This window comes from Cupressus sempervirens, chromosome 3 (genome assembly GCF_028749045.1).
Source record: "Cupressus sempervirens isolate cs-2001-9-10 chromosome 3, ASM2874904v1, whole genome shotgun sequence".
Classification (NCBI taxonomy): Eukaryota; Viridiplantae; Streptophyta; class Pinopsida; order Cupressales; family Cupressaceae; genus Cupressus; species Cupressus sempervirens.
In genome coordinates, this window is record NC_143120.1 from 286,407,668 (window position 1) to 286,434,285 (window position 26,618).

Sequence of the window (26,618 nt, forward strand, 5' to 3'; positions counted from 1 at the left end):
ACTGTTCTGCTATAAAGCTCATATTTTGTCACATGCAAATTATATTATTTTGAATTTGCAGATATTATCAACTGAAGTAATTCCAATCCAAAACTATTGCACCTAGAGTCTGCAAAAGATCAGGCCAGAGCAGAATATACTGCTGCCCATTTATGTGGAAGTAGACACTCATAAATTCATACCAGCTTGGGATGCACATTTAGTGCTGATTCGATGTGATATTCTATCTAAGGCAGGGTCAATGCCTACTGTAATGAACGCATATTTTGTCTAAACAGATACACCACATTAATTTTACTCGTTTGCTAGGGTTGCATTTACACTGCATTATCACCATGTGCAACCCATCAAAAAATTTGAATACATATAAACAGTATGCATCAAAAAATACGATCCAAACAATTTTGCTTACCCTCTTCAGAAGCTAGTCGGTTCCAAGCATCAATCCTGAGGGCCCAGGTATCTGCCTGATTGAATACCGAAATAAAAACCACTTCTCAACATTAGTATTGCATTCACAGAATAATGTACTCATAGAGCATATCATCCTAACTTGATTTAAGATGCAAGCTGCGAGAAAGGAATAGTTGAATCTTGAAATATCAGGCATGCTTTGGTCCAAAATAAAGACTTCTGAAACAAAAACATCTTTATCTTCTTAACCTTGTAGGAAGAAGCTTGCAAAACAGTGCGGTCAGTCAATTTTGTTTGAGTGGAAACACAAAAGCAATGCACAAGCAAATGCATGACAATCTACAATTTATCATACTGAATCTTAGAACATTGAAAATAAAGCTGCACGGACATCAATAGGCTGCAAATTTATGCTTAGCTAGAGCACCTTTAAATCTGTAGTTAGGGAAAACAAAGGAAATGCTAATTGCAAAAGTTCCAACAAAAATTATAAGAGATGTGGATAAGAAATGGCAATACTTAGTCAAAAAGTAAAGTTGTCTTCCAGATCTTATGGCATTTCCTTGATTTTGCTAAGCTCTGTGCTTCCTTTGGACATTAACTGTGACATTAAAATAACATCTAGACCATACATGAATGTAGTTCCTTAAAATATTAATATAACATTATAGTGACCTTCATTATAGTCAATTAAATGTGATCTCCGTAAGTATCTAAAGTTGCAACCATGGACCTCTCATCATTTTTGAAAACAAACAATGAATCACATCAAAGGAAATATTAATTGAAAAAGTTCACAACAAATATAATGTAAATCAGATAAGAAGTGGCAAAAGTCAACCAGAAAGGAATATAGTTTTCCAGAAGTGATGGCATTTCCTTGATTTCATAATCTCTGTGCTTCTAACATTTATTGTGAAAATCAGAGAGAACATTCAAACCATATGTGAATTTTCTTAAAATATTTTATACTGCTATTATCGCTGCTATTATCGTAACCTCTAGAGGCATTGTTATTAAACTGAGGCCTCCATAAGTACCCCAAGTTGCAACCTTGTACATAACATCCAAAAACAAGTAATGTATCACATCATAGATTGGAGATCTGTCCTCTAAAAAATCATTACTTTGGTCCTTGTGGTACTGAGAGCAACAGTGTGAGAAGATATGGGAGACATGCTAGAAAATGGAAAGAAAGATCAACTAGGCAAAAAAACCTTCAAGAAATGATTAATTCCAAACACATATATTATCTATAACGAAATCGTGGTTATTATTATTATGATAAAAATGAAAGTCAAACAGAAAAAAATAAAGCCAAAAAAATCAAAAAATTGGCTTTAAGACATCCAAAATTTAGTTAAAATCAATGGATACCACTAACACTAGTTAACAGAAAAAGAACCATCAAGTTGACTTGTTTGAATAATAGGCATATTATACCATTGATTTTGACTATACGTGGGTTCGCCAACTACAATCGTTATCTATCGAATGCAAAACATTACTTTCAGAATAACAATTCAAACCTTGATTTGTACCCCTTCTCAATTAATAAGTTTTCTATCAAGACTCGTAATTTAATGAAAATTTTCTTGCATTTTTAAACCTTGATAATGGGGGAATAAGCAGTAATTATTGTTAAGTTTGTAGTTACAGTCAGATTGATATGATCATGAGTTTCATTATTGATGATAATATAAATATTCCATTATATATATATTACATATATTACATACATTAAATATATTATATTATATTATTTATATATATATATATAATTATGTATATATTATACATGTGATTAGTTATATTATTTTATACTAACTAATGATGTTTAAACCTTGGAGACATGTATCTTCAAGAGATATGTCTCCTCCTCTCATACTTATGTGAGATCCAAATCTGCATTTGGAACATATCTATAACAATGGCAGTATAATTACATTTGCAGAAACGATCCATGTTACTTAACAATCATAAGTGTTTTGGGCTTTAGTATGGAAGTTGTTTTCCAATTAAGTTTTGGATACTTTAATATATTGTTATATGGGCTTCTTACTTCTTAAGTTCCAAAGCTAATAATGATGCAGACCCTTTGGCAGCTCTGGAAGAGATTTTATTGGTAATCACTTTGGAGTGTAAAAACTTGGAAATTGAAGAGAACTCCATCTTTGTAATCAATAGTTTTTTGAAGAGTCGTATTCAGGATCGCCTTTGATCCGCATCTTAGATGAAGTCTGGCTATTGTTTAAATGTTTTGATTCAATTGTTTTTGTCATTGCTTTTGGGAATACAATATGGTTACAGGTTATTGAAAAATGTTAGGGAACACCAATTTCCCTTTTCAACCAAAGTTAAGGAAAGACTTGGAGAATGATTCCACTCATGGGAAGGTAATTGTTCCTAATAATTTCTGATCACTTCTCAATTTTTGACATGGCGGGTTTACTTTTTTTGGTTGTGGTTAATACAGCCATTCGGATTATTTTCCCTAATTTGATCAAGACAATTACTGTGCAATCTTTGCAGCTCACAGCAACACATTTCTCTCTGCTCATGTACCTTCATTTTATATTTTCCAGCCCCATTTGCAATTTCCTGTATGGCAGTCTGTTCACTTGTAACAGTGTTTCTCTGCAGTCTTGTGTTTTTTCAGTGCAGATTCAAGGTTTGACTGACTGCCATTTGTGAAATCATGAAGAGAAGCTTTTTGAATGGAGATTCCCCTTATTCTGGAGCAGTCTCTGCCCTACATTTGAGAAAGAATTTCTGCATAACTGATCTCACTGTTTTGCAGTTTCTGAAGGAGGGGCTAAGGAAGATAGGATTGCAAATTCTGGAGCAGTTCATGCTAGGGCAATGTCCAAAGCTTTTATTCATAAAATAGGAGCAAAGATGTCTGATTCTAGGGAATGGGAGTGGAGACTCTCAGCAAAATTCTTCATGTTTTTGTTCTGGGTGATAACCTTGAGGGTGCCACCTTGGTTGACTCTATTGTTCTGCATGACCTTCAGCAAGATATGCTATCCTTGTTGAAAACAGGCCAGCTTGTTTCTCTATAGGTAAGATTTGGCTCTGTGCCTAGACAATTTGTAAGTGGTGATGCATTAGGGTAGTCTTGATGTTTGTTGTTCCTCCCACCTTCCCACCATTTTGAAAGCTGAGGTAACCAAAGCTGTTTTTGTCTTTGGATCTAAGTAGAGCAGTGGTTCCCAAAAATAATGAAGCTTCAGGTCCCTATTGCTGGTCTGGCTTGGGGGTGCGGTTGACTGAATTGTAATAGTTTTCTGTTGATTTTTTTACCAGAATAGCATAAACAAGATGAACAAAAGACACAAAGATTATCCTAGGAAAACTCTCCTTCTCAAGGGGAAATCCCAGCCACACCAAGAATTATTACTTAATATTAATAAAAGAACAGAAAATCTGATTTACAACATTGCTAAACACTGAACTTCACTGAAGCAATAAATCCCTCTCCCATGTGATTCCATCAAGACTTATTTGTGCTTGTCTTGACTCTTCATAGTCTTGATAATGAAGGATCAGGCAGTTACAACAGAAAATGACCTTTCAGATTACAAATGAAATGAAGAGACACCCACGAAAAGATAACTCCAGACACTAAAACATCAAAACTCCCTCTTAGCTAGGGGGGTATCTTTTTCAGATATCCATGTCATGGAATACCTCAACATGACACCCACAATGGCTACACCCATTTGTGATGAAAATGAAATTTGTCACAAAGTTTCTCAACGTAATAGCATCATGTAGTCACTCAAAAATAATGTTGTCCTGGAGTCACAAGCTCTCATCATAGAGCCACTCAACGTGATGCTGTCATGGAGTTGCAAGTTCTCATCAAAAAATCACCAACATACCGTTGTCATGGAGTCACAAGCTTTCATCACAAAGTCATTCAATGTGATGTCATCATGGAGTCTCTCAACATGACATCCACTATGGTGACCCCCGTGAGTGGAAAGAGCAACATGTCTCAAGGGCTTTCAACTCATATTTCTCTCTCTTAGAGAAAGGTGTATTACAAGGGCTTTCACCTCAAATTTCTCCCTCTTAGAGAAAAATGCATTACAAGGGCTTTCAACTCAATTTTTTCTCAGAGAAAAAAGCATTACAGAGGGCTTTTACTTCAAATTTCTCCCTCTGAGAAAAATGCATTATAAGGGCTTTCACCTCAAATTTCTCTCTCAAAGAAAGATGCACTCAAGAAATCTTCATGATGAAGTGACTCCCTCTGAAGCTCCAATAACTTGCATCAACACAAATCTTCATATCTTTCCCAACTATCAGTACCATGGTCTCTTTCACTATATCAACACTATACAATGATCACTACTCAACACGTATACAACAATCATGGACTGCATATGATAATCAACCCCCTTCTCCCCCCCAATGAACACCAATAGAACATTCCTCAAAAGAAGATCCCCTGAAAATCAAAAAAGGAATGTGAACGATCCTCAATCTGAACAATAATAACTGAAACTAGAAGACCTGTTCGTAACTTGCAACAAAAATCCACTGTAACAGCAACCATAATGACCACGTCATACACAAGACGGTGCCTTCCAGTTTTGTTTCTCATGACTTTTCAATGAATCCACTGTGTCTATCCAAAGATTCCATCGCATGGAATATAAAACAAATTTAACCATGTCTTGTCTCTACCAGTGCTAAGAGAACATCCTCCAATTTTCAAAGATTGCCAAGCTAATCACAAGGGAAAAAAGTTTTTCAAGAACAGTAATGCAGTTCCTAGCTTTGAGATCCCATACTCGTACTGTGGATCTGCAGTTCCAGAGATCAGTAAAGGACATCCACCAGGATTCAAATGAAATAGAACTGTTGTAACACCCATTTGGTGGGCTCGAAAAGAATGTGAGTGGAATCCATCCACATCTCACACAAGAATATTTCTATCAGCACCAGTAGTTACAAGCAACCCTCCAGAAGCATCACAAGTCATGTCTTCCACGGGATCATCATGCAGCTTCAACAATCTGATGCAGGTGAAACATGATAAATCCCAGAACCTAACTTGTGTACTTCAACTGGCAGCAGAGTAGTTTATTTTCCGGGGTGAGTGTCAATGCAATGATAGGCTCAGAATCTTCCTCCAATGTGCTTCTGACGGAGCCATTCGATAACTCTACAATTTTAACTTGGTTGTCACAAGCGCAGACTAGAAAAGAAGCATCTGAAGAAAGCCGGCAAGGTACCCCCGCGTAAAAAAGTTATAGAGCATGGATGCCTTGATAGGTTTTCTTCAAATTTACTGTACTACACATGGCTCACTCAATACTACAAGCTCGCGTAAAATCGATAGAGTACTCTGATTTGAATTGTGCTTCGCTCTGTAAGCCTCTAATAGCTCCAGCTAGGGCTTTAAGGAGATTGACAGAAATCCTGTGGATCAGTGGGAAAGCCCCTTTACGTATACAATCACAGTCCTTAATTTAGTGTGAGAGAATTGAGACTCCTAAAAATTCGAAAATAGCACCTCTGATTGCTTGAAATATTATGAGAGAATAGCAAATATTAACAACGACAACAAAAATAGCTGCACTGCTTGAACAGTTCTGAATCTGGATCTTTACATGTAAACTTTGCTCTGATACCGTGTTAATTTTTAAACCAGAATAGCATAAACAAGATGAACAAAAGACACACAGATTATCCTGTGAAAAACCTCCTCAAGGGAAAAACCCAGCCACATGAAAAAATATTACTTCATATTAATGAAAGCACAGAAAATCTGATTTACAATATTGCCAAATGTTGGACTGCGCTAAAGCAATAAATCCCTCTCCTGGGTGAATCCATCAAGACTTGTGCTTGTCTTGACCCTTCATTGTCTTGGAAATGAAGGGCCAGGCAGTTACAACAAAGAATGAACTTTCAGATTAGAAATGAAATGAAATGAAGACACACACACGAAAAGATAATTCCAGACACTAAAACATCAACATTTTGTATGTTTGTAGCCAGGCTTTTTGGAGGAAGGTTTTTAGTGCTCTTTTTTCTCCACTGCCATCTCTCTCTCTCTCTCTCTCTCTCTCTCTCTCTCTCTCTCTCTGTCTATATGTGTGTGTGTGTGCGCGCCTATATATATATAACTATGTATGTATACAAAAAATAAAAAATTAAAGAAATGTACAGAATTGTAAAATTCTCTCTCTCTCTCTCTCTCTCTCTCTCTCTCTCTCTGTGCATGTATAACAAAAATTAAAAATTAAAGAAACATAGAGAATGTATCTATGCATGTATACCAAAAATTGAAAATTAAAGAAATATACAGAATAGTAAAGTGCATTGAATAGTATGATACTTCATCATTGATCAATGCCAAATGCCAAAATTAGTGATAAAGATAAATATTAAATACCAATTAATAGTTCAGAAATTCAATATTATGTCATATGCCATATAATATGTATCAGTTGCCATTATGTCGTATAATATATATAATAGCATATTATGTCATATGGTATGGAAAAATTGCATTGGCCTACAATGATCATGGAGGAAAAACTTGACAGAAGAAAGAACACTTAGATGAAGCAAAATGTCAAATGGATGGAAAAATGGAATGTTAATATGCATGAATGTCCGGATAACAATGATGGAATAAAAAAGTTCAAGGAAAAATTCAGGACTCTCATATGGCCAAAACAAAATTGGTGCAAAAAAGACTACTATATCAAAGAATTTTTACCCCACGGGAGATCATGAGGAGAAAGCATACGTAGGTGCAAAATTGCAAATATCAAATACAGAGTTAAAATGCTTATAGCGCAGCTTAGGACAAGTTGTTATCGTTTAAAGTGTGAAATGGGTAGATAGATGATGCCTAAGGAAGAATGGGAGGAGAGAATATATTTATTTTGCAACAAGGGAGTGGTAGAGACAGCGGAATTTTACAATGTAGTGCCCGGCATACAACAACATCCGCTCTAGCTATGAATAGGAAATTTAAGTACTCTTTTTGAAGAAACGCAGCTAGACAGGACAGTCAACTTAGTGATCAAAATTCATTGTCAAAGACCAGACTAAAAGAAGTTTCAAAGGGCCTAAAGTTCTGGTGTATTTTCTGTTTTGGGGGGTCCCATAGGCTGCTTTGGCCTTGCGGACGTTATTAATATCTTTCACTCTTATTCAATCAAAATGCCAAAAATGAGAAAAGATAGAGTGAAGAAAGAGCAATGATCTTGGTATTGGGCGAGATAATGCCTCTAGGGCCATTGTCAAGTTTTAGGAAGACAAAAAAGGTTTTAAGAACTCATTTTTTGTTTTGCTTTGTTTTTTTGGCACGCGGCGCCTTTGGGTACAAGACACATCCAAAACAGGTGTGGGGCAGGTTTTGGGTGTGCCTGCAATCTTGTGTGTGTGCGTGTGCAAATATACATATATAATATATATGTGTATCCTTGCCTATCAATTCGAAAAAAAACATTCTAAAGTAAATCTGAAATCACCATAAGAATTTTTCAAAGAGATTTTAACACTTAAAAATTAACACTAACCAGATTTATATCAGAGGCTGCACTTACAAAATAAATTAGGATTTAATGCTGGTTGCAAAAAGCTGAACCTACTCAGATTGCTGCAGACTATAATTTAAAAATGATTATGATTACAATATGCTGAAATTGATAGCTTCCCGAAGTCAAACATTAAGAAGGTATTCCCATTGGTAATCATAATAGATCCCCGTTATTAAACTGCCCCAAATATAGGATTCGTTATCTTTTCCTTTATTAATAAATGGACTGATGCAAAAATCAAAGCGTTAAACTAGCCATGATCATAGCAATTATGTCAGTTTCAGGCTTCAGCTATATTATTGGGCTCCTATATAGAAAATATGCTATACTGTTTTTTGATTCACGTGATGATTATGCCCTTCATATCAAAACAAAACTTCACATATAAACTATTATGTATATCAGTGAGTGGTATATAAATTGGTAATCATCGGAGACTCCATGATATACCTCAGGGTGGTACATTTTATAAGATCTGTGACACAATTATCATTATGTTGTTTCTAATTAACTCAAATTTGGAGATTCAAACAGCATGCACATATATAAGCTACCACCCAAGAAATTAAGTATGAGGACAGGTGCAGGATGATCTCAAAATATACACACATAGATATATGGTTTACCTATTGAAATAGTAGAAAAAGACATTAGTAAATGCTTGTTTTGATTATCTAATCTTTACCATAGACAATGTATGACCCACCTGATATGCATCAAAAGGCTATACAAAATGAGTGCAAGAAAGACAAACTTCCAAATGGCATGTAACAAAGCTCGTACAAAGTTCACAGAAGATACATACAAACACACATTTAATAAAAGCCAGCCCAGCACTGTGTCTTTGGATAGATACTGAGTAAATACTAAGAGTTATTAAAATTTTTATGTTAAGCATTTAAACCTGTTTGATTTTTTAGTTTTTGTGTATATACATTGATAGTGAATTTTTTCAAACACAGTTCTGTTATATAGGTAGCAACATAAGCTATGGGGATATTTCTACCAAAGTACTTCTATAATATAACTGAATGCACTTTTTTAGTCCTCCGGGCCTTCTTTGATCATCTATGGAGATTGATACAATTTATTATTTTCTTTTTTTATGAAGAATAATATGACCGTATGGTGATAAACTAGGTTATGCTGTTTTTCTCTACACTAGTGACTAATTAAAACTGCTTATAAAGGTTTCCTGTTCTCATTTACAGGATTAATTTTTTTCTTTCCACTTCATTAAGTCAAATATCTACATAATGAAGAGATCTGTCATTTGATAATATATGTATAATATTCTGCTCATTGAACCCTATCTCTAAGGCACAAATGAATTTCCCTGTTTATGACAAATTGACATAAACTTTAGGCTTCGGATATTCAAGAGTCTCTCAGGAGTTGAATTTTAAGGTCAAACAGACAATGTATTACCATAAAACTTGAGAAAGATGTGGACAATCCAAACTAAGTTAAAAGTAAAACAACAATTATCATAGATCTGACTTACCACAACATTGTCCCATGAAAAAATGATACCAAAAGCTTCATCAGGTTTCATTGCATATCGTATTCTTTGAAGACCACTTTCACGCAGTTGATCATTTAAGAAATCCTTCAATGAATTAAAAAAAAAACAAAAAAAGCACTTTAAATTAGGAAAATTGAAAAGCAAAAATTCCCCAATTTCCAATTCAGAAAACAGTATTTTGTTGCATATAGAATAGCAAAGCATGCTGCAGTATACCATTGGGCCAAGTGCCTAAACAGAACTTACTACATCAACTTCTACTGGGCCATTTGGTTTGTAAGCTTCAAAAGCCTTGCCATATTCAGCTCCAATAGCCTGACAACAAAATTCATATTGAACTGATAACCTTTTCACAAAGCAAAAACTATAGCAGTTGTGAAAATTGTTTCATGTACTCCATGCATAATACCTTCTTTATTTTAATGAACCACCTAAAGCTATGCAAGGTGCATGCCAAGTTTTGAAGTCAAATAACACCTTAACACAAAGCCTTACACAATATTATGAAAGATTCTATATCTGAAGAGACAATATTTAGGATTAATAGTTTCAACTTTCAATTATCAACAGTGGACTACTTTACATAGTACCACCCCTTATATGCTTGTACTAATAACTTGCAAAATGACACATTTGTAAACAGGGTTCCAAGATCCTAAGTGGGAATGACTGCCAGACCTTACCCCTGAGTGATAGTCTTGCAAGATATTAGCTGCAAAAGTGTCTGAATGCTCACAACACTTCAAAGTTCTTTTAATTTTTGATATCATAAAGTAAACATTCATATCTTGCTTTCGGAGACTAATTTTATGTCCCTGTGTGCTTTGCAATGAAATGATCGAAGGACTGCAGACCCAATTTTAATCACGCTACCAATTTAATCATAAACTTAGCTAATACAACCAGACATTTGTATCCATTAATTTTTATCGCTCTGTGAACATTTGGTAATCTTATCTCTAAAAATAAATTTATTAATAGCAGTGAAAGGTCATGCAGAATCTATAACAATCTAATGCATCTTTTTCACTTTAATATGGAGCATTTAAAGATCATAAAATTTAAGTTATTCAAGGTGATAAGAAGCCAAGCATTGTTCATCTGTATTTGTGAAAGTATCCCTATTGAAAGGAAGTTCAATGTTCTTTATATTAGTTCAACCGGTTTAAAATGCAAATTTGTGAGTAGGTAAACATGAGTTGTTTTATTTATGGGGTGAACTCAAGGTAGAAATTATTGGGCTTTCATAGTGGAGGCCCATGTATATGATGGGGACACAAGCCAAGAACAGAATGGACACAACAGAAAAGGGAAATTGTATTAACTGAGAAAATAAGCTAGTACAAATAGTACAGAGAAAATAAACTTCAAGACTTGCCCTAAGGGCTTACAATAGCATAAATCTGGAGATAATTTCTCCTTTCAGTACCTCCTCTCAAACTCCACTCCGAACTGCCTTTTACAATGCCAAAAATCTCCTTAAATAGACCCCGGAGGGTTAAGGACTAGGAGTACATTCTAGAAAGTGCTAGTAGGCACCCACCGACCAAATAGAAGGTTCCGGAAGCTACGGTAGATGTCGGCACAAATCTAGAAGAATCCAAAAACGGTAACCGAACTTCCGGAAGGCATATCTTTTGAACCGTAGCTCCGATTGACGAACCGTTTACATTTCCGAAAAGCTCTCGAAGCGCTCTATAGCCCTATGGACAAGCTTCGCTCGTCCCCCATTTTTTGACCCTTTTCGAGGTCATTTAATGCCCCTAACCTGACATTGAAGCATTCTTAGGAGGTCTCCAAAACCCGAAAAACTGCAATAACTTTCAAACTATGGGGCCTTTTGACCTGATTCTTTTTTTGGAATGCTCTAAATCAAAATTACATTCATCTGGCAAATTCACACCTTCTAGTTCACCAAAATGATGGCCAAATTGCATGCTCCTATTTTTTCGGGATTTTCAAACACACTGATAGTGGAACTGTGAGAGTTGGAACCTTATTTGACCCAAATGGGTATCCAAAAATGAAAAGACATGAAACAGAAACTAAGTCTAAGTACATTTTCTGGGTGACACAGGATTGCCCTTATACCTCTGGATGCTCCTGCATCAGACACCCAGGGTAGATTGAAAAGTGACCCTGTCACTTTATGAATGGTAGAGGAAATCCCAAATGGGAAACCTCAACTGCTGAAATCCAAGTTGAGTCCTCGATCGGCCGTCCTTTCCACTTCACCAAATACTCTTCATACTGCCTATTTCTGGTACTCCTACCCACACGATGATCTAGAATGTCTTCTATCTCCTCCTTCTTAGAAGCAGGAATCGGACATGGCTCTAACACTAGCTCCTCATCTGCACCATCATCATGATACTCTGTTAAATCTGCAATGTTGAAAATGGGAGAAATCTGAATACCATCTGGCAGCTCCACTTCATATGCATTTCCTAAGTCATGTTTCTTCAAAATTTTGCAGGGGCCAAATTTCTTCATTTTCAGCTTGTTGTAAGTACTGGCTGGAAATCTTTCTTTTCATAAGTGCACCATGACCAAATCTCCTACTTGGAATTCCTTATGTCTTTTCCTTTGATCAGCCCTAGCTTTATACTCTTGATTCATCTTGGTAATGTGTGCTTGAACCTCCTCATGTAGACGCTTGATATGTTCAGCAAATTCTTCCGCTTCAGCACTTGTCCTCTCCCCTTGCTCTATCTTCCTCAATTCTGGTGCAGTCCTTGGGCTATTCCCATATACAATTTGGAATGGTGATTTTCCAGTACTCCTATTTATAGAGTTATTATAAGCAAACTCTGCCTGTGGTAGAATCAAATCCCATCCCTTGGGCTTATCCCCAACTAAACATCTCAGCAAATTGCCCAGACTTCTGTTTACCACTTCTGTTTGGCCGTCAGTCTGTGGGTGATGCATGGAACTGAATTTTAGGTCTGTTCTCAACTTCTTCCACAATGTCCTCCAGAAATACCCCACAAATTTAGTATCTCTGTCAGAAACTATACTCCTTGGGAGACCATGTACTCTCACCACCTCTTTGAAAAACAAGTCTGCAATATGGACAGCATCATGAGTTTTGTGGCATGGAATGAAATGTGCCATTTTGGAGAACCTATCAACCACCACAAATACTGAGTCATTACCCCTTTGTGTCCTTGGCAATCCAAGAACAAAATCCATACTTATGTCCTCCCATGGCCTTGATGGAACAGGCAATGGCTGTTATAGGCCAGTATTGTGACTAAACCCCTTGGCAACTTGACAAACCTGGCAACTCTGTACAAACTTCTTCACATCCTGTAAAATTTGAGGCCAAAAATAATGTTCTCTAAGAATGGCAATGGTCTTATCTCAACCAAAATGTCCTGCCATCCCTCCACTGTGTTTCTCCTTAATCAGATTTTCCCTCATGGAACTCCATGGAATGCACAATTGACTACCTTTGAACAACATGCCATCTTGAATCAAATAGTCTAACCACTTGGTTCTATCTATAGCAACAGGTTCTTTACAAGCTTTCCATGCTTCAACAAAATCAGGATCCTCGAGGTACAAATTCTTGAGTTCATCAAACCCAACTACTTCAACCTGCATTACTGTAAGCAATGACTGTCTCCTACTTAGTGCATCTGCAACCCTGTTAGATTTTCCATTTCTATGCTTCAACACAAATGTATAACTCTGCAAGAACTCTACCCACTTCATATGCCTCTGATTCAATTTACCTTGGCTATTTAGGTACTGTAATGCCTGATGATCAGTATACAAAACAAATTCCTTTGGCAATAAATAATGCCTCCATTTCTTTAAGGCCTGAACTATTGCATAGAACTCTTGATCATAAACAAAATACTTCTTTACATCATTCAATTTTTCACTAAAATATGCAATAGGCTTACCTTCTTGGCTTAATACAGCCCCAATAGCACTACCACTAGCATCACAATCCACCTAGAACACTTTTCTAAAATCTGAAAGTGCCAACACAGGTTGTTCTGTTACCTTCTTCTTCAGCAATTCAAAACTTCTCGCAGCTGCTGCAGTCCATTTGAACTCTTTTCTATCCCCTCTTATTGTATCGGTTAGGGGTGCACATATGCCACTGAAATTCTTAATAAACTTCCTGTAAAAACTAACCCGACCATGAAATGATCTTACCTCAGTAGCAGACCTTGGAGTAGGCCATTCCAAGATGGCTTTTACCTTCTCTAGATCCATTTTGAGACCTTCTGGTGATATAACAAACCCCAAATAGACTAACTCCCTTTTTGCAAAGATACACTTCTTCAGATTAATTAACAGTTTCTCTTCCCTTAGCCTTTCAAGGACACTATGAATATGCAGTAAATGTTCTTCCAAAATCTTGCTGAAAATTAAAATATCATCCAAATAGACAATAACAAATTTTCCTAAGAACTTCTTAAGTACCTCATTCATGAGCCGCATGAAGGTGCTTGGGGCGTTTGTCAATCCAAAGGGCATGACAAACCACTCATAAAGACCCTCCTTGGTCTTGAAGGTTGTTTTCCACTCATCTCCTTCTCGAATCCGTATCTGATGATAACCGCTCTTCAGATCTATCTTTGTGAAGTACTGAGCTCCACTCAAGCAGTCCATAAGGTCATCCATCCTTGGCAAAGGAAACCGGTACTTGATGGTTATCCTATTTATAGCTCGAGAATCTATACACATCCTCCACTCTCCATCCTTCTTTGGTGCAAGTACTGCAGGTACTGCACATGGACTCAAGCTCTCTCGAATCAAGCCCTTCCTCAACAACTCCTGAACCTATCTATTTAGCTCCTCTGTTTCAGTAGGAGTCATCCTATGAGCAGCCTTGTTAGGCAATCCATCTGGAACATTATCAAAGATAATATCTCCAAACTCCCCTAGTAAATCTGAAACTTCAAGTGGTATTTCACTACTACCTTCTTTATCTTTCCTAGGAATCAAAGCATAGCACATATGCTGATGTTTCATGTCATCTATAAACTTCCTTCCATCAACAAAACAAATCCTAGCACTGCTACATACCTTTTCACCTTCCTTTTTCATGGGCTTCAATTTGTGGCGAACTCCATCCTTTGTGACAGAGTATGTGTTTGCATGTCCATCATGCACTGCATGTCTATCAAACTGCCATGGTCTACCCAACAATAGATGGCAAACATCCATCGAAATAACATCACAAAGAACTTCATCATGGTAACTCCCTATTTTGAATTTTACCAAACATTGTTCACTTACCAGGACCTTATGATCATCTTTTACCCAAGCAATCCGATAAGGCTGGGGATGTTTCTCCCTCTTGAGCTTCAGCTTAGAGACCATCTCTTCTGATACCAAGTTATCAGTGCTACCACCATCAATGATCACGTCACAACATTTATCCTCACACTTGCATCTGGTACGGAACAAACTCCTCCGTTGTCCTGGTTCAATCTCACCACTTAGTAGGACTCTTTCATTTACCAAGGTCTCTCCTCTTTCTGCATCCTCTGAATGTGATGATTGTGCATCCTCATCCACATGAGCAACCCTAGCTTGGCCCTCAGCTCTCCTATCTGTCCTTCCTTGTCGTTGAGGGCATTCAAAGGCACGATGACCTTCTTCATTGCAATGGAAACAGGTACCATGGAAGCCTCCTCTTCCTTGTCCACGTCCTCTACCTCTTCCTCTTTGATTTCTAAAGTCTTAGTCACGGGAGCGGTTGAAACCCTCATTTCTCTGGTTCCTGCTAGTACCCTCATCTTCATTTTTCTTTTGGGTTTCATTGCGGCCTCCAAATGACCTACCGCTTCCCCTTCCTCCTTGACCACGCCCTCTTTGTCTTCCTTCAAACCTTTTATTCAGCTTCTCTTCAACTCGTAGGGCAAACTGGTATGCCTCTTCAACGCTGGTCATTCTTACCAGACTTAATTCCTCCTGGATGCTAGGTCGCAACCCACTGATATAACGAGCAACCTTCTCCTTATTTGCTTCTGCATGCCCCGCTCTAATCAAGAGTCGATAAAATTCCTCTGTATATTCTTGGACTGATCTTCCTACTTGCTTTAACCCATGCATCTTCTTAAACAAATCAAGCTCGTAGTCCACAAGAATGAACTACTTCTTTAATTTGTCCACCATGTGGTCCCATCTTGTGATCTTCTCCTTTCCTCTTCTATTTCTTTCCAACTGGACCTCTTGCCACCAGATTTTGGCATGGCCTTTCATTTTGGCCTTTGCAAACTTAACCCTATCTGGGTCCCTGATATCCTCATACTCAAAGTATTCTTCCAGTTCATTGATCCAATCGATCAACTCATCTAGTTTCAGATTTCCTGAAAATACACCCACTTCAATTGTGGGTCTTTTCCCAAACTTAGTAATGGCCCTAAAAAGCCTTTCCTCTGCATGATTCAGAACTTCCCCGTCAAATTCCTCTTCTGGTCCCATTACTTCTTCTTCATTGTCATCCTCACTGTTGTCACCTGCGGCAACATTTGCTCCTCTACGAAGCTCCTCTTGCAATGCCTGCACCTGCCTTTGGAGGGCTCTAACCTCCTCAGGATTAATAGCTCTGGCCCTTCCACCACGCTCTCTTCGTGGAGGCATCTTCTTAACTCAAACCCACAACCACACAGTCCTGGTGCAAACTGCCTCACAGTCGGCGCTCTGTCTACACACTCAGGAAAACCCGCTCTGATACCACTTGATGGGGACACAAGCCAAGAACAGAATGGACACAACAGAAAAGGGAAATTGTATTAACTGAGAAAATAAGCTAGTACAAATAGTACAGAGAAAATAAACTTCAAGACTTGCCCTAAGGGCTTACAATAGCATAAATCTGGAGATAATTTCTCCTTTCAGTACCTCCTCTCAAACTCCACTCCGAACTACCTTTTACAATGCAAAAAATCTCCTTAAATAGACCCCGGAGGGTTAAGGACTAGGAGTACATTCTAGAAAGTGCTAGTAGGCACCCACCGACCAAATAGAAGGTTCTGGAAGCTGCGGTAGAAGTCGGCACAAATCTAGAAGAATCCAGAAACGGTAACCGAACTTTCAGGAGGCATAACTTTTGAACCGTAGCTCCGATTGACGAACCGTTTACATTTTCGGAAAGCTCTCGAAGCGCTCTATAGCCCTATGGACAAACTTCGCTCGTCCCCCATTTTTTGACCCTTTTCGAGGTCATTTAATGCCCCTAACCTGACATTGAAGCATTCTTAGGAGGTCTCCAAAACCCGAAAAACTGCAATAACTTTCAAACTGTGGGGCCTTTTGACCTGATTCTTTTTCTGGAATGCTCTAAATCAAAATTACATTCATCTGGCAAATTCACACCTTCTAGTTCACCAAAATGATGGCCAAATTGCATGCTCCTATTTTTTCGGGATTTTCAAACACACTGATAGTGGAACTGTGAGAGTTGGAATCTTTATTTGACCCAAATGGGTATCCAAAAATGAAAAGACATGAAACAGAAACTAAGTCTAAGTACATTTTTTGGGTGACACAGGATTGCCCTTATACCTCTGGATGCTCCTGCATCAGTATAAAAACCAATGAACACCTCCTCAAAATGGATCCTAATTGTGTGAAATCAGCATTAACATAAAAACTGTATTATCTCATACTGCTGAAAACAAAATAAAGCAATGATGGGACATGGAAAGAAAAGTATGGTATAAGCATTACCGTGGAGACATGTTCACCCCATATAAACCTACTGGGAGTAATAACTCCGCTGAAGGTGTGGTTGTGTGATCCATAAAGTTAAGAGAAATGATAGAACGGGAGGGATTACTTTTGAAGTTGTGGCCATAGAAAATCTTGAGAGGAACTCACTGCCAGTTCCATCAAGCTGCAGTTTCAAAACTGCTGATTTCCTATGAGGCAGTTTCAAAACTACCAGTTTCTAGGGGGTACTTATGTCTAATTCAGCTTGTGCAGTTCTTTCATTGAAAATTGGTACTTATGTCTAATTATTGAATGGTATAGAAAGGAAGGGCGAAAGGGGGTTGCTTGGTTGCACAAGGCTATATGGCTTCTCATAAAAGAAGCATAATAAGTAGTATGGACAGCAGTATGGGCAATTTTCAGTGCCATACACATGTAATTAGATCCACTTATTGTATGGTATGGCAACAAAAGGAAACTGATACCATTTGTATGGGCACATAAGGGAGGCAATATATTTATCATTGATGAGCATGGGAACAAAATTTGACAACCACAAATCACTAATTGTGTGTATCTCATAGGGTGAAAGAAGAAAAACACTCCAAAAAAAAAAGCTTCAAATAACATGCAACTGGGAATTCACTGCAATAAAAGAAAAAAAGAACATCACAATGGAAGATCACACAGCCACCATTATTGTATTTTGTAGAAAATCTCATTGTGGTTGCAGTATGAGGATCCATATTATTTAGAGTTGTCAGGGACCGACGTGGAGATGATCATGGGAAGGGCACCAAGGAACCATCAATTATTGCATTGCAGTTGCAGGTTATAAGTATGACAGGGCATTCCTACCTCCTATTGCAAAGCACCTTATTGTCGAGCATCAACATGAAAAATAAAGAGAGGGATGTAAGGGACTCCTATTTTAAGCATATGGACATAGAAGTTTCAAAGATGAAGGAAGATATTCTTCTACATTTCAAGAGTAAGCTTTTATGGACTGAAATCCTCTTTCCGTAGAGAGGTTTGCTCCACGAAGATTGGGAAAAAGATAATACAACAGCTAGTGCTATGAAGTTGCAAACTTGGAAAAAAAAAAGCCAAAGGAAGTAACAATGGAATATTGTTTCCTCAAGTAGCGCTCAAGTAGGTCTAGGTTTCAAAAGCATTAGTTCTTCTAAGAGGTAGTTTAAAAACTCTTGCTTCTCTAAGAGACTCTGTCAAAATCATAAGTTCTCAAACAATGTGGTTTCAAAACCATAAATTCTCTAAGGGAAGTTGCAAAACTATTGGCTTCCTAAGGGCAATTATGAAACCGTCAATCAAATGGAAGTGATGCCTCTCATCCCGATTCAACTATGGGGACATAAAACAAACAATTTGATGATTCCTCTTCAAATTCCCATTTGTGAGCCTTCAAATTCCAATGCATGAGATAGATTCTCCAACAACTAAGAAAATAAGGTTAGATTGGACAATTAAAGACATTCCCATAGTGAACGATACAAAGAGAGGCAGGGCGAAAATCCAATCTTCTGGTTGAGAAGTACAATATACAAAAGACTAAAACCGAAGCACAAAGGAGGAAGTTCTAGGCAAACTGAACAACTCAAGAGTAAGACATTCCCATAGTGAACGATACAAAGAGAGGCAGGGAGAAGATCCAATCTTCTGGTTGAGAAGTACAATATACAAAAGACTAAAACTGAAGCACAAAGGAGGAATTTCTAGGCAAACTGAACAACTCGAGAGTTCAGAAGTACTTGACATCAAAGAGAACTAGGAGGAAAGAAAAAGCATGCAGTGAGCTTTTCACATTTTACTTGTTTCTGTATTCAAAGGATGGTCGAATCTGAGCATTTGCCACTTCCAACTCATTTTCTTTGCCTTAAGGTATCCAAGATAAATCTGCTTTTGCTTTGATTTGCTTCTGTTCATGCTTGTTTATGAAGTATAATCATCCTTTCACTTCAAATACATAATCTAACTCTAATTCAAATGAGTTCCACAATCATTTTAGTGAAAATTTAAGTTGCATAGTATAGGTGAGACTTTCTTTTCAGCATTCATTAAAAATATTCTAGAAAACTACATAATCACTGACCACTGTGAGGTCATAACACACTCTTAATATGTCCTTCACACTTGCTCTGCGTCAAATATGTTACTAGGAATGCAAACTTACATGCTTACTACACTTTTCTGTATTTGTCAGCAACTCTAGAAGTTTCACTTGCACCCTAGCATTCATGGAGATCAGAAGTGTGATATCCCCAACTAGGACTTAAGCATTTTGGATTGTGCATCTAAATGAAATTAATTTAAGAAAACAATGTATAATTCATAATTTATTTCACAGTTAACATATTTAAACCCACTTTCTTACTTCTCTCCAAACTCAACCCTGAGGAGGATAGTAGTAATTGTCATAGGTCGCTCAAAAACCAACCTACAAGTGGGTAACCTAAAGGTTTTCAGAGCACATATTTATACCCATCTTGGGACTATGCCCTTAAAATTTCAGAGATACATGCCTTAGCATATTGCAGAATTCACCCATCTTTTGAGGAACCACTCCAATCGTTACCTACAACCTACATGCCCTCATAAGGCACTATAGCAAGAGACTGAGAATAGGCTATGTTTAACGCTACAAATGAATAAACACAATGTAAAGATAGCAAGGAATGTAATACAACGGAAAAAATGCAATATCAGAGAACTACCAACTTCTTCATTAATGCTAGATAAGTTTACATCCAAGTGTTCAAACTCCACAAGGCACTATGACTCCATACACAATGATCATGATGATTTGTTCCATCCGAGATAATACAAATAATGATCATGATGATCTGTTCCATCCGAGATAATACAAATATAGACCCGAGGGGGTGTGAGGTGAATTGTTGCAACCCATAACTACCTACCCCTTGCTTACACTGACAAACAAAATGACACTTAACAACATTATCATTATTTCCTGACAACAACATTCCCCTCAATGGAATGATACCAACCCAACAACTATACAAGACAAAAGGGAATCAAGATTGAGGAGGCAGAGAATGCATCCCTAAGGATGTAGGCCCAGGTGGTGGTGTGACAGGTGCTAGACAAGCTTGCAACTCATACACTTGTTGTATCCTCAGTTGCAAGTCTTGATTAGCTACCATCTTCTATTCCATTGTGTGCTCCACCATCATCGTTGCATCTAAGAATTTCTTCTCCTTAGCATCCACAGTCTCCATGAAGTTGGCTAGTTGGGGCTCCAACATAGCTCTATTTGCAAGGGCCTCCTCTAACTGGTCTAATAATCCATAAAATGCATCCCTAAGGATGTAGGCCCACGTGGTGGTGTGACAGGTGCTAGACAAGCTTGCAACTCGTACACCTGTTGTATCTTCAGTTGCAAGTCTTGATCAGCTACCATCTTCTATTCCATTGTGTGCTCCACCATCATCACTGCATCTAAGAATTTCTTCTCCTTAGCATCCACAATCTCCATGGAGCTAGCTAGTCGGAGCTCCAACATAGCTCTATCTGCAAGGGCCTCCTCAAACTGGTCTGATAATCCATCCCTCTTAGCCTGTCATGCCTCCAACTGAGTCCCCATGGTTGTCCTCTAAACAACCCATGTTTCCTGCTCCCTAGCCACATCTATTCTAAACTGAGACAACTCTCCCTGAACTGTCTCTATTTGGGTAGCCAACTCAACCTATGGCGCCTCATGTATGGAGGAGATGCGGTATATCTGCTTGAGTGTATAATAACCCTGTCAAAAGGCCTGCTCGATCTCCCAGATCAAGGCATCTTCTCGACACTCGCCTCCTCTTTCTCAGAGAGCCCAATCTTCTAGAATGGTCAGGGACTCTGTAGTCGGCCATCCCAAGACTCATAACGTGTTGTGAATGCCTAAACACATACACCACGTACAAAAGCCAACAAACTCTCTAACTCTTGGGCTACACCTTCTTGGGCCTGTAACTAAGCAGAGGCCACCACTCTCCTAGCTCATATGACCACTAGCAGGTACTACTACAAGCCACCATCCCCAAACTCCCTTGGAGACTCTTGCATAGGGCCAAGCTCTAGAATCTCAAGCATTTGTCCTATAGGCATAGTATCTCTCTCTAGAATGCTCCTACACTAGCTCTACTTAAGTGTTTGGTTCTCAGAAATGCTCTAAGTCTATCTGCTCCAACTCCATTGACCTGGCCGATGAGTTCTCCCCATCAAGATCTACTAACTCATGAGGAGGCAATGGTTGTTGTGGAGATGTAAGGGTGGTCTCAACTGGCCCCACCAGTGTCATATTATACTCATTGTCATTGAGCCAAGAATTTACTGCAGATATCTCGAGCTCTTGCATAGTACCATTCCCTAATATTTGTAACTTTCCTTGTACCTCACCCATGGGCTCTATTGTATTCACCTCTGTCCCTGCTACTATCATCTCCATCTATGGCTCGGGTTCCTTCCCCGTAGGCATCTCTACACTTTGCAACTCCCTGCCAGGCAATTCTCTCCTAGGCAACACCTCAATCATGGAGTTCATTCTAGTCTCGACTATTGCCTCTATTGTTGGAGGCCCCTCAACCAGCTCACTAAAGGTGGTGCAACTCTTGCACTACAGCCAACTCTACTAATGGTGGTGCAACTCCTTGCAATACGACCAACTTCACTGAAGTTGGTACAACTCATTGCACTACAACTAGTGTCATACTCATGGGTGTCCTTATTTGGTTGAACCCATGAATGGTCATCATGGTCACCAAGCCCTCAGTCGTCAATGAAGTCAAATGAGTTGTCTCCCATAGAAGATATTGAGCAAATAGAACTATAGTGGTGTAGTAGTTGATGTTGTGCTAACGACTACAAAATCTACAACCTCATCTTCCGCCATTTGGCTACCACCATCTCCAAAAGCACCTGAAATCTTCAAGGTATCCTCTCTGCTACTGTCGACATCCTCAGTCTCAGACTCCAAAACTACCTGACGTCTCCTCTTTTGCCTTGCTAGTGTGATCCCTACATCCAAGTGTCTCCAATACAATATAGAAGGCTCACCAAGTACTAAGGTACCCTCGAGCTTCACCTCCAACTTATCGGATGGAATCTGTACTCATGGGCCCTCCAGGAACAAACCAATGGCGTAGTGAGGGTTGTAAAACGTCGTGTTGCAAGGTCATAAACTCGTACATGCATTCTACCAAAAGTGACACCCACTCATATGTGCAGTCGTTCCTAAGGCCAATCATCAAAAGAATTTGTGGTAAGCCTATGTCACCACATCAGTAATACATCTCCAAGACCCTTCTGCAATGAAAGACGGCTTCATCCCTCGTCCTTTTGAAGCTTTTTCCACCAAGTCCATCTCTACAGGTGTAAGAGTTTGTGGCACCATTTTGATCTAGTATTCTTTCTCATCCCTCATCATCTTCTTCACCTTCAAATGAATCTTTTTACCATGTCTGCCAAGAATGCCAAAGACCCCAATAAATTATGTGGTCGTAAAGGAAACCTTCAAATCCTGCCCCTAATTCTCAACCGTGAAAACCTATTGAAAGTCTCTATCATCACCTCAAGGGGGCCCTCGTAGTCGCGAACACAAAAAACTAGCATCTAAATGGCCCACTGAACTTTTTCTTTCCTCGAACTCTACTTTATTAAGGAATAGGCTATGTTTAAATCCACTTTCTTACTTCTCTCCAAACTCAACCCTAAGGAGGACAAGGAGTACTTGTCATAGGGCACTAGAAAGCAATCTACAAGTGCATTCTTTCAAGGTTTCTAGAACACATATTAGTACCCAACTCAAGACTATGTTCTCGAGGTTCCCAAAATACATGCCTTAGCCTATCTCAGGATTCACCCACCTTGTACGGAATTACTCCCATTGTTACCTATAACTTATGTATCCTCAAAAGCGGTTATAGCAAGAGCCTAAGGAATAGGTTATGAATATACTAACTTCAATAGATTATGATTCTAGTTTATATAGTTGATTGCATGATTATTATAACCTATTGAAGTTAGTATATTCAAACCCTATTCCTTAGACTCTTGCAATAGCTCTTTTTGAGGACTGATAGGTTGTAGGGAATGGACAGAGTAATTCCTCACAAGGGTAGGCGAATCTTGAATTAGGCCAAGGCAAGTATTCTTGAAAGACTAAGGGCATAGTCCCAAGATAGTTATGAATATGTGTTCTGTAAACCTTGAGGGAATCCAGTTGTAGATTAGTTTCATAGTCCCTTATGACAAGTACTCCTTATCATCCTTACGACAAGGGGTTATAGCAAGAGACTAAGGAATCGACTATGAATATACTAACTTCATTAGATTATGATTCTAGTTTATATAGTTGATTGCATGATTATTATAACCTATTGAAGTTAGTATGTTCAAACCCTATTCCTTAGACTCTTGCTATAGCTCTTTTTGAGGACTGATAGGTTGTAGGGAATGGATAGAGTAATTCCTCGCAAGGGTAGGTGAATCTCGAAATAGGCCAAGGCAAGTATTCTTGAAAGAATAAGGGCATAGTCCCAAGATAGTTATGAATATGTGTTCTAGGAACCTTGAGGGAATCCAATTGTAGATTGGTTTCTTAGTCCCTTACGACAAGTACTCCTTATCCTCCTTACGAATGAGTTTGAAGAGAAGTAAGAATGTGGGTTTAAATATGTTAATTGTCAAATGTATCAAAAATTATTCATTATTTTCTTAAATGAATTGAATTAGTAGCATAACTCATATAATTCTTGCTATGTAGCCATCACATACTTGCTAAGTAGTTGTAAATAACTAGAATCACACTTAATACATGTATATTTTTATTTTGGCAATTCTTGTTTAAAAATTGTGTATAATGTGGGTTTAAATATGTTAGTTGTCAAATGTTAGCATAAGGACAATTCATCACAAGGAGAGAAAGTCATTGTGTAATAACATGAGATGGTGTAAGTTGTCCACCTAGGGTGGCATCTCACTTCTTTTACTATAATGTTGTAAGCAACATTGGAATTGAAAATATTATGGGGTTTGCAAAAGGACAATTCATCACAAGGAGAACGTGTAAATGGGTGGTGGTTGGGTTGAATAGGACAAAAGGCCACTTGAGGAATTTGCAAAACATGAATTGACCCTTGAAGAATGTGAAGAGAGTCTTAGGGATGTGAAGGGTCACATGGGACATGACACTTAGTTTTCTAGATCTTGGGAAATCATTATTGGATTCTTGTTTGCTCCTTGCTAAGAGATAGACTATTGTTGTTGGTGAGTAATGCAAACACGTTGCATAATTATGTCGTGAGGATCCAGAGAAGGTATGGCAAAAAATGTTTGGTTATATGGTGTTGTTTCCATATGATGTTGGATTAATCACAAGGGGAGCAATGAATAGAGTGCATTAAAAAAAGAGGTCATTTAAGAGTGCATGATAAGTTTAGGGCAAGTTCTCTAAAAGTGCATGCTTTCAAATTTGTTATGTTGAAGTACACACAACTTTTATAATATTGTTAAGTGGTTAATAATACAATTTGATTTTCTTATGTTGACTAGCTTTGGATCTAGAAACCTTTTCTACACAATTCTTCTCTTAAGATTTTCAATAATTTCCTAATATTTTGCAGAATCTTGTTGATTGGGAGGAGGAAATATTGGCCTTCAAAAAAATTGTTTGACTAGGAGCTTTGCTTAGTTTTTTGTGCATTGGAAAACGAGAAACCTATTGGAAAGACATTTGTTTGTCGTTGATGTATGTCTAAGATAAAGAACAAATCTAAGCGTCTTCATGGCATTAAAGACATGAAACATGCTACAATATAAGTTTTTCTACAGGAGCATGGTTGTTTGGTTTTGCTTTTATTTCACCCTTTTATGCAATGTATCGTACACCTTGTCAAATGATATATTGTAATGTTGTTGTTAGGAAAGTTTGTTTGAGTGGGAGATTTGAGTGGATGTATCTAGTTCTTTTGTACATAGGAAAACATCAACCTTGCTAAAAAGAATACAAATGCCTCAAATAAAGAACAAACTTGAGGATTTTTGTGTTATTGAGGACTTGTACCATTTGTAAAGTATTAGAATATTTCTAATATTTACTAATGCTCTATCTATTTAGATAGTTTCTCTTTTTTGTATATTTGTTTTGTATATATGAGCTTGTAAGCTCTTTGTAATTTATTCAATACATTATTTGATTATTTTATATTATCAGAGCCTGTTTGTTTTTCGTTTTCAAAATTTTCTAAGAGCTAAGATATTGTAACTTTGTCTTTTTTGAAGTTATCCGATCAATATCGGCTCTCTGCGACTTGTTTCCTTGGTCCTAGTCTTCCGCCCACGTCCAAGATTCTATTGAAACTGTTGCATCCAAGCTTTACGACATTCACGTCGCTCCAGTCTTCACAGCGTTCACGACCTGTGCTCCTATGTTCCTGTGCTCCCTCTTCTACAACCAAATTCACGTTTTTTGGTTGAGATTCGCATCTAAATACTCATGGGTTAGGCGTCTGAATATTCACGGGCTTCTTTCAAAAAAAATTCACTCCTCTTCTTTTGTCTCTTTCGTGACTATTATTTTATTGGTCTTAACCGCCATTTTTTTAACTGCATTTGCAACAAAAATTGTGTCCTTCCTTTGCTGCCGACTAGGCTTTTCTTCGAAAACCCTAATTTTTGAACTCAAAATTTATTTTGGATTTCGTATTTGTGGTGGGTTTTTTGAAACCTTATCTAGGTTTCCATCAGAATTTTCTAGGTACCTCGTTTTCCATGCCTCGTTTATTGAGTCAGCGAATTTGTGATCCGACTTCAGATTTCTCGTGGTTTTTTGCCTACTCTTCTGGGTACTTGTCAGTTTTTTCTAGGTCCATTTAAAATTTGCCTTGAAATTTGTGCAAATGGCATCTTTGACCAACCTGATGCTAGAAAACAATCAACGATTTAATGGCAGAAAATACAACACCTAGAAGCAGCGAATGGTGACCATCTTCGAGTACCATCGTCTGGATGAGCTAGTTCTAGGCACAAAGACCTGTCCAACCTCCGTTCAAGCAGATCAGGATAAATTCGATGATCGAAATCGAGAAGCTGTTATGCTTCTCAAGCTCTCTATCATAGATGATCAATTGCCTCAAATTCCCTCTAGCAAGTCTGCAGCAGACATCTGGAAATATTTGAAGGAGTTGCATGAGACATCTGACAAGAGTTGCGCATTCTTTCTGAAGAATCAATTGTTTTCCCTTATGATGGATGAACAAATGTCCTTACAGGAACATCTCATGAAGATTAAGTACAAGTTGTGATCAGCTTGAAGCCATCAATCAGAAGATGGAGGAAGATATGGTTGTTATTACACTAAAAAGTCTACCTACATCTTATGAGCATTTCATAGAGACTCTCAACAT

At 37.9% G+C, this 26,618-nt stretch overlaps 1 protein-coding gene across 2 annotated transcripts in view; it reads right to left on the minus strand.

The window, feature by feature from the left end:
• The window catches only part of LOC149566075 (Haloacid dehalogenase-like hydrolase (HAD) superfamily protein), a 48,288-nt gene that overhangs the window by 15,927 nt on the left and 5,743 nt on the right, over positions 1-26,618 (minus strand). The window contains exons 3-5 of one of the 2 annotated variants that reach the window (XM_089819509.1): positions 9,760-9,828; positions 9,493-9,597; positions 413-467 (exon numbers count right to left, since the gene is read on the minus strand). In XM_089819509.1, the coding sequence (XP_089675635.1) occupies positions 413-467; positions 9,493-9,597; positions 9,760-9,828 (229 nt within the window). The remainder of the gene's footprint in view (positions 1-412; positions 468-9,492; positions 9,598-9,759; positions 9,829-26,618) is intronic. The other variant, XM_089819510.1, reaches the window with a different exon arrangement.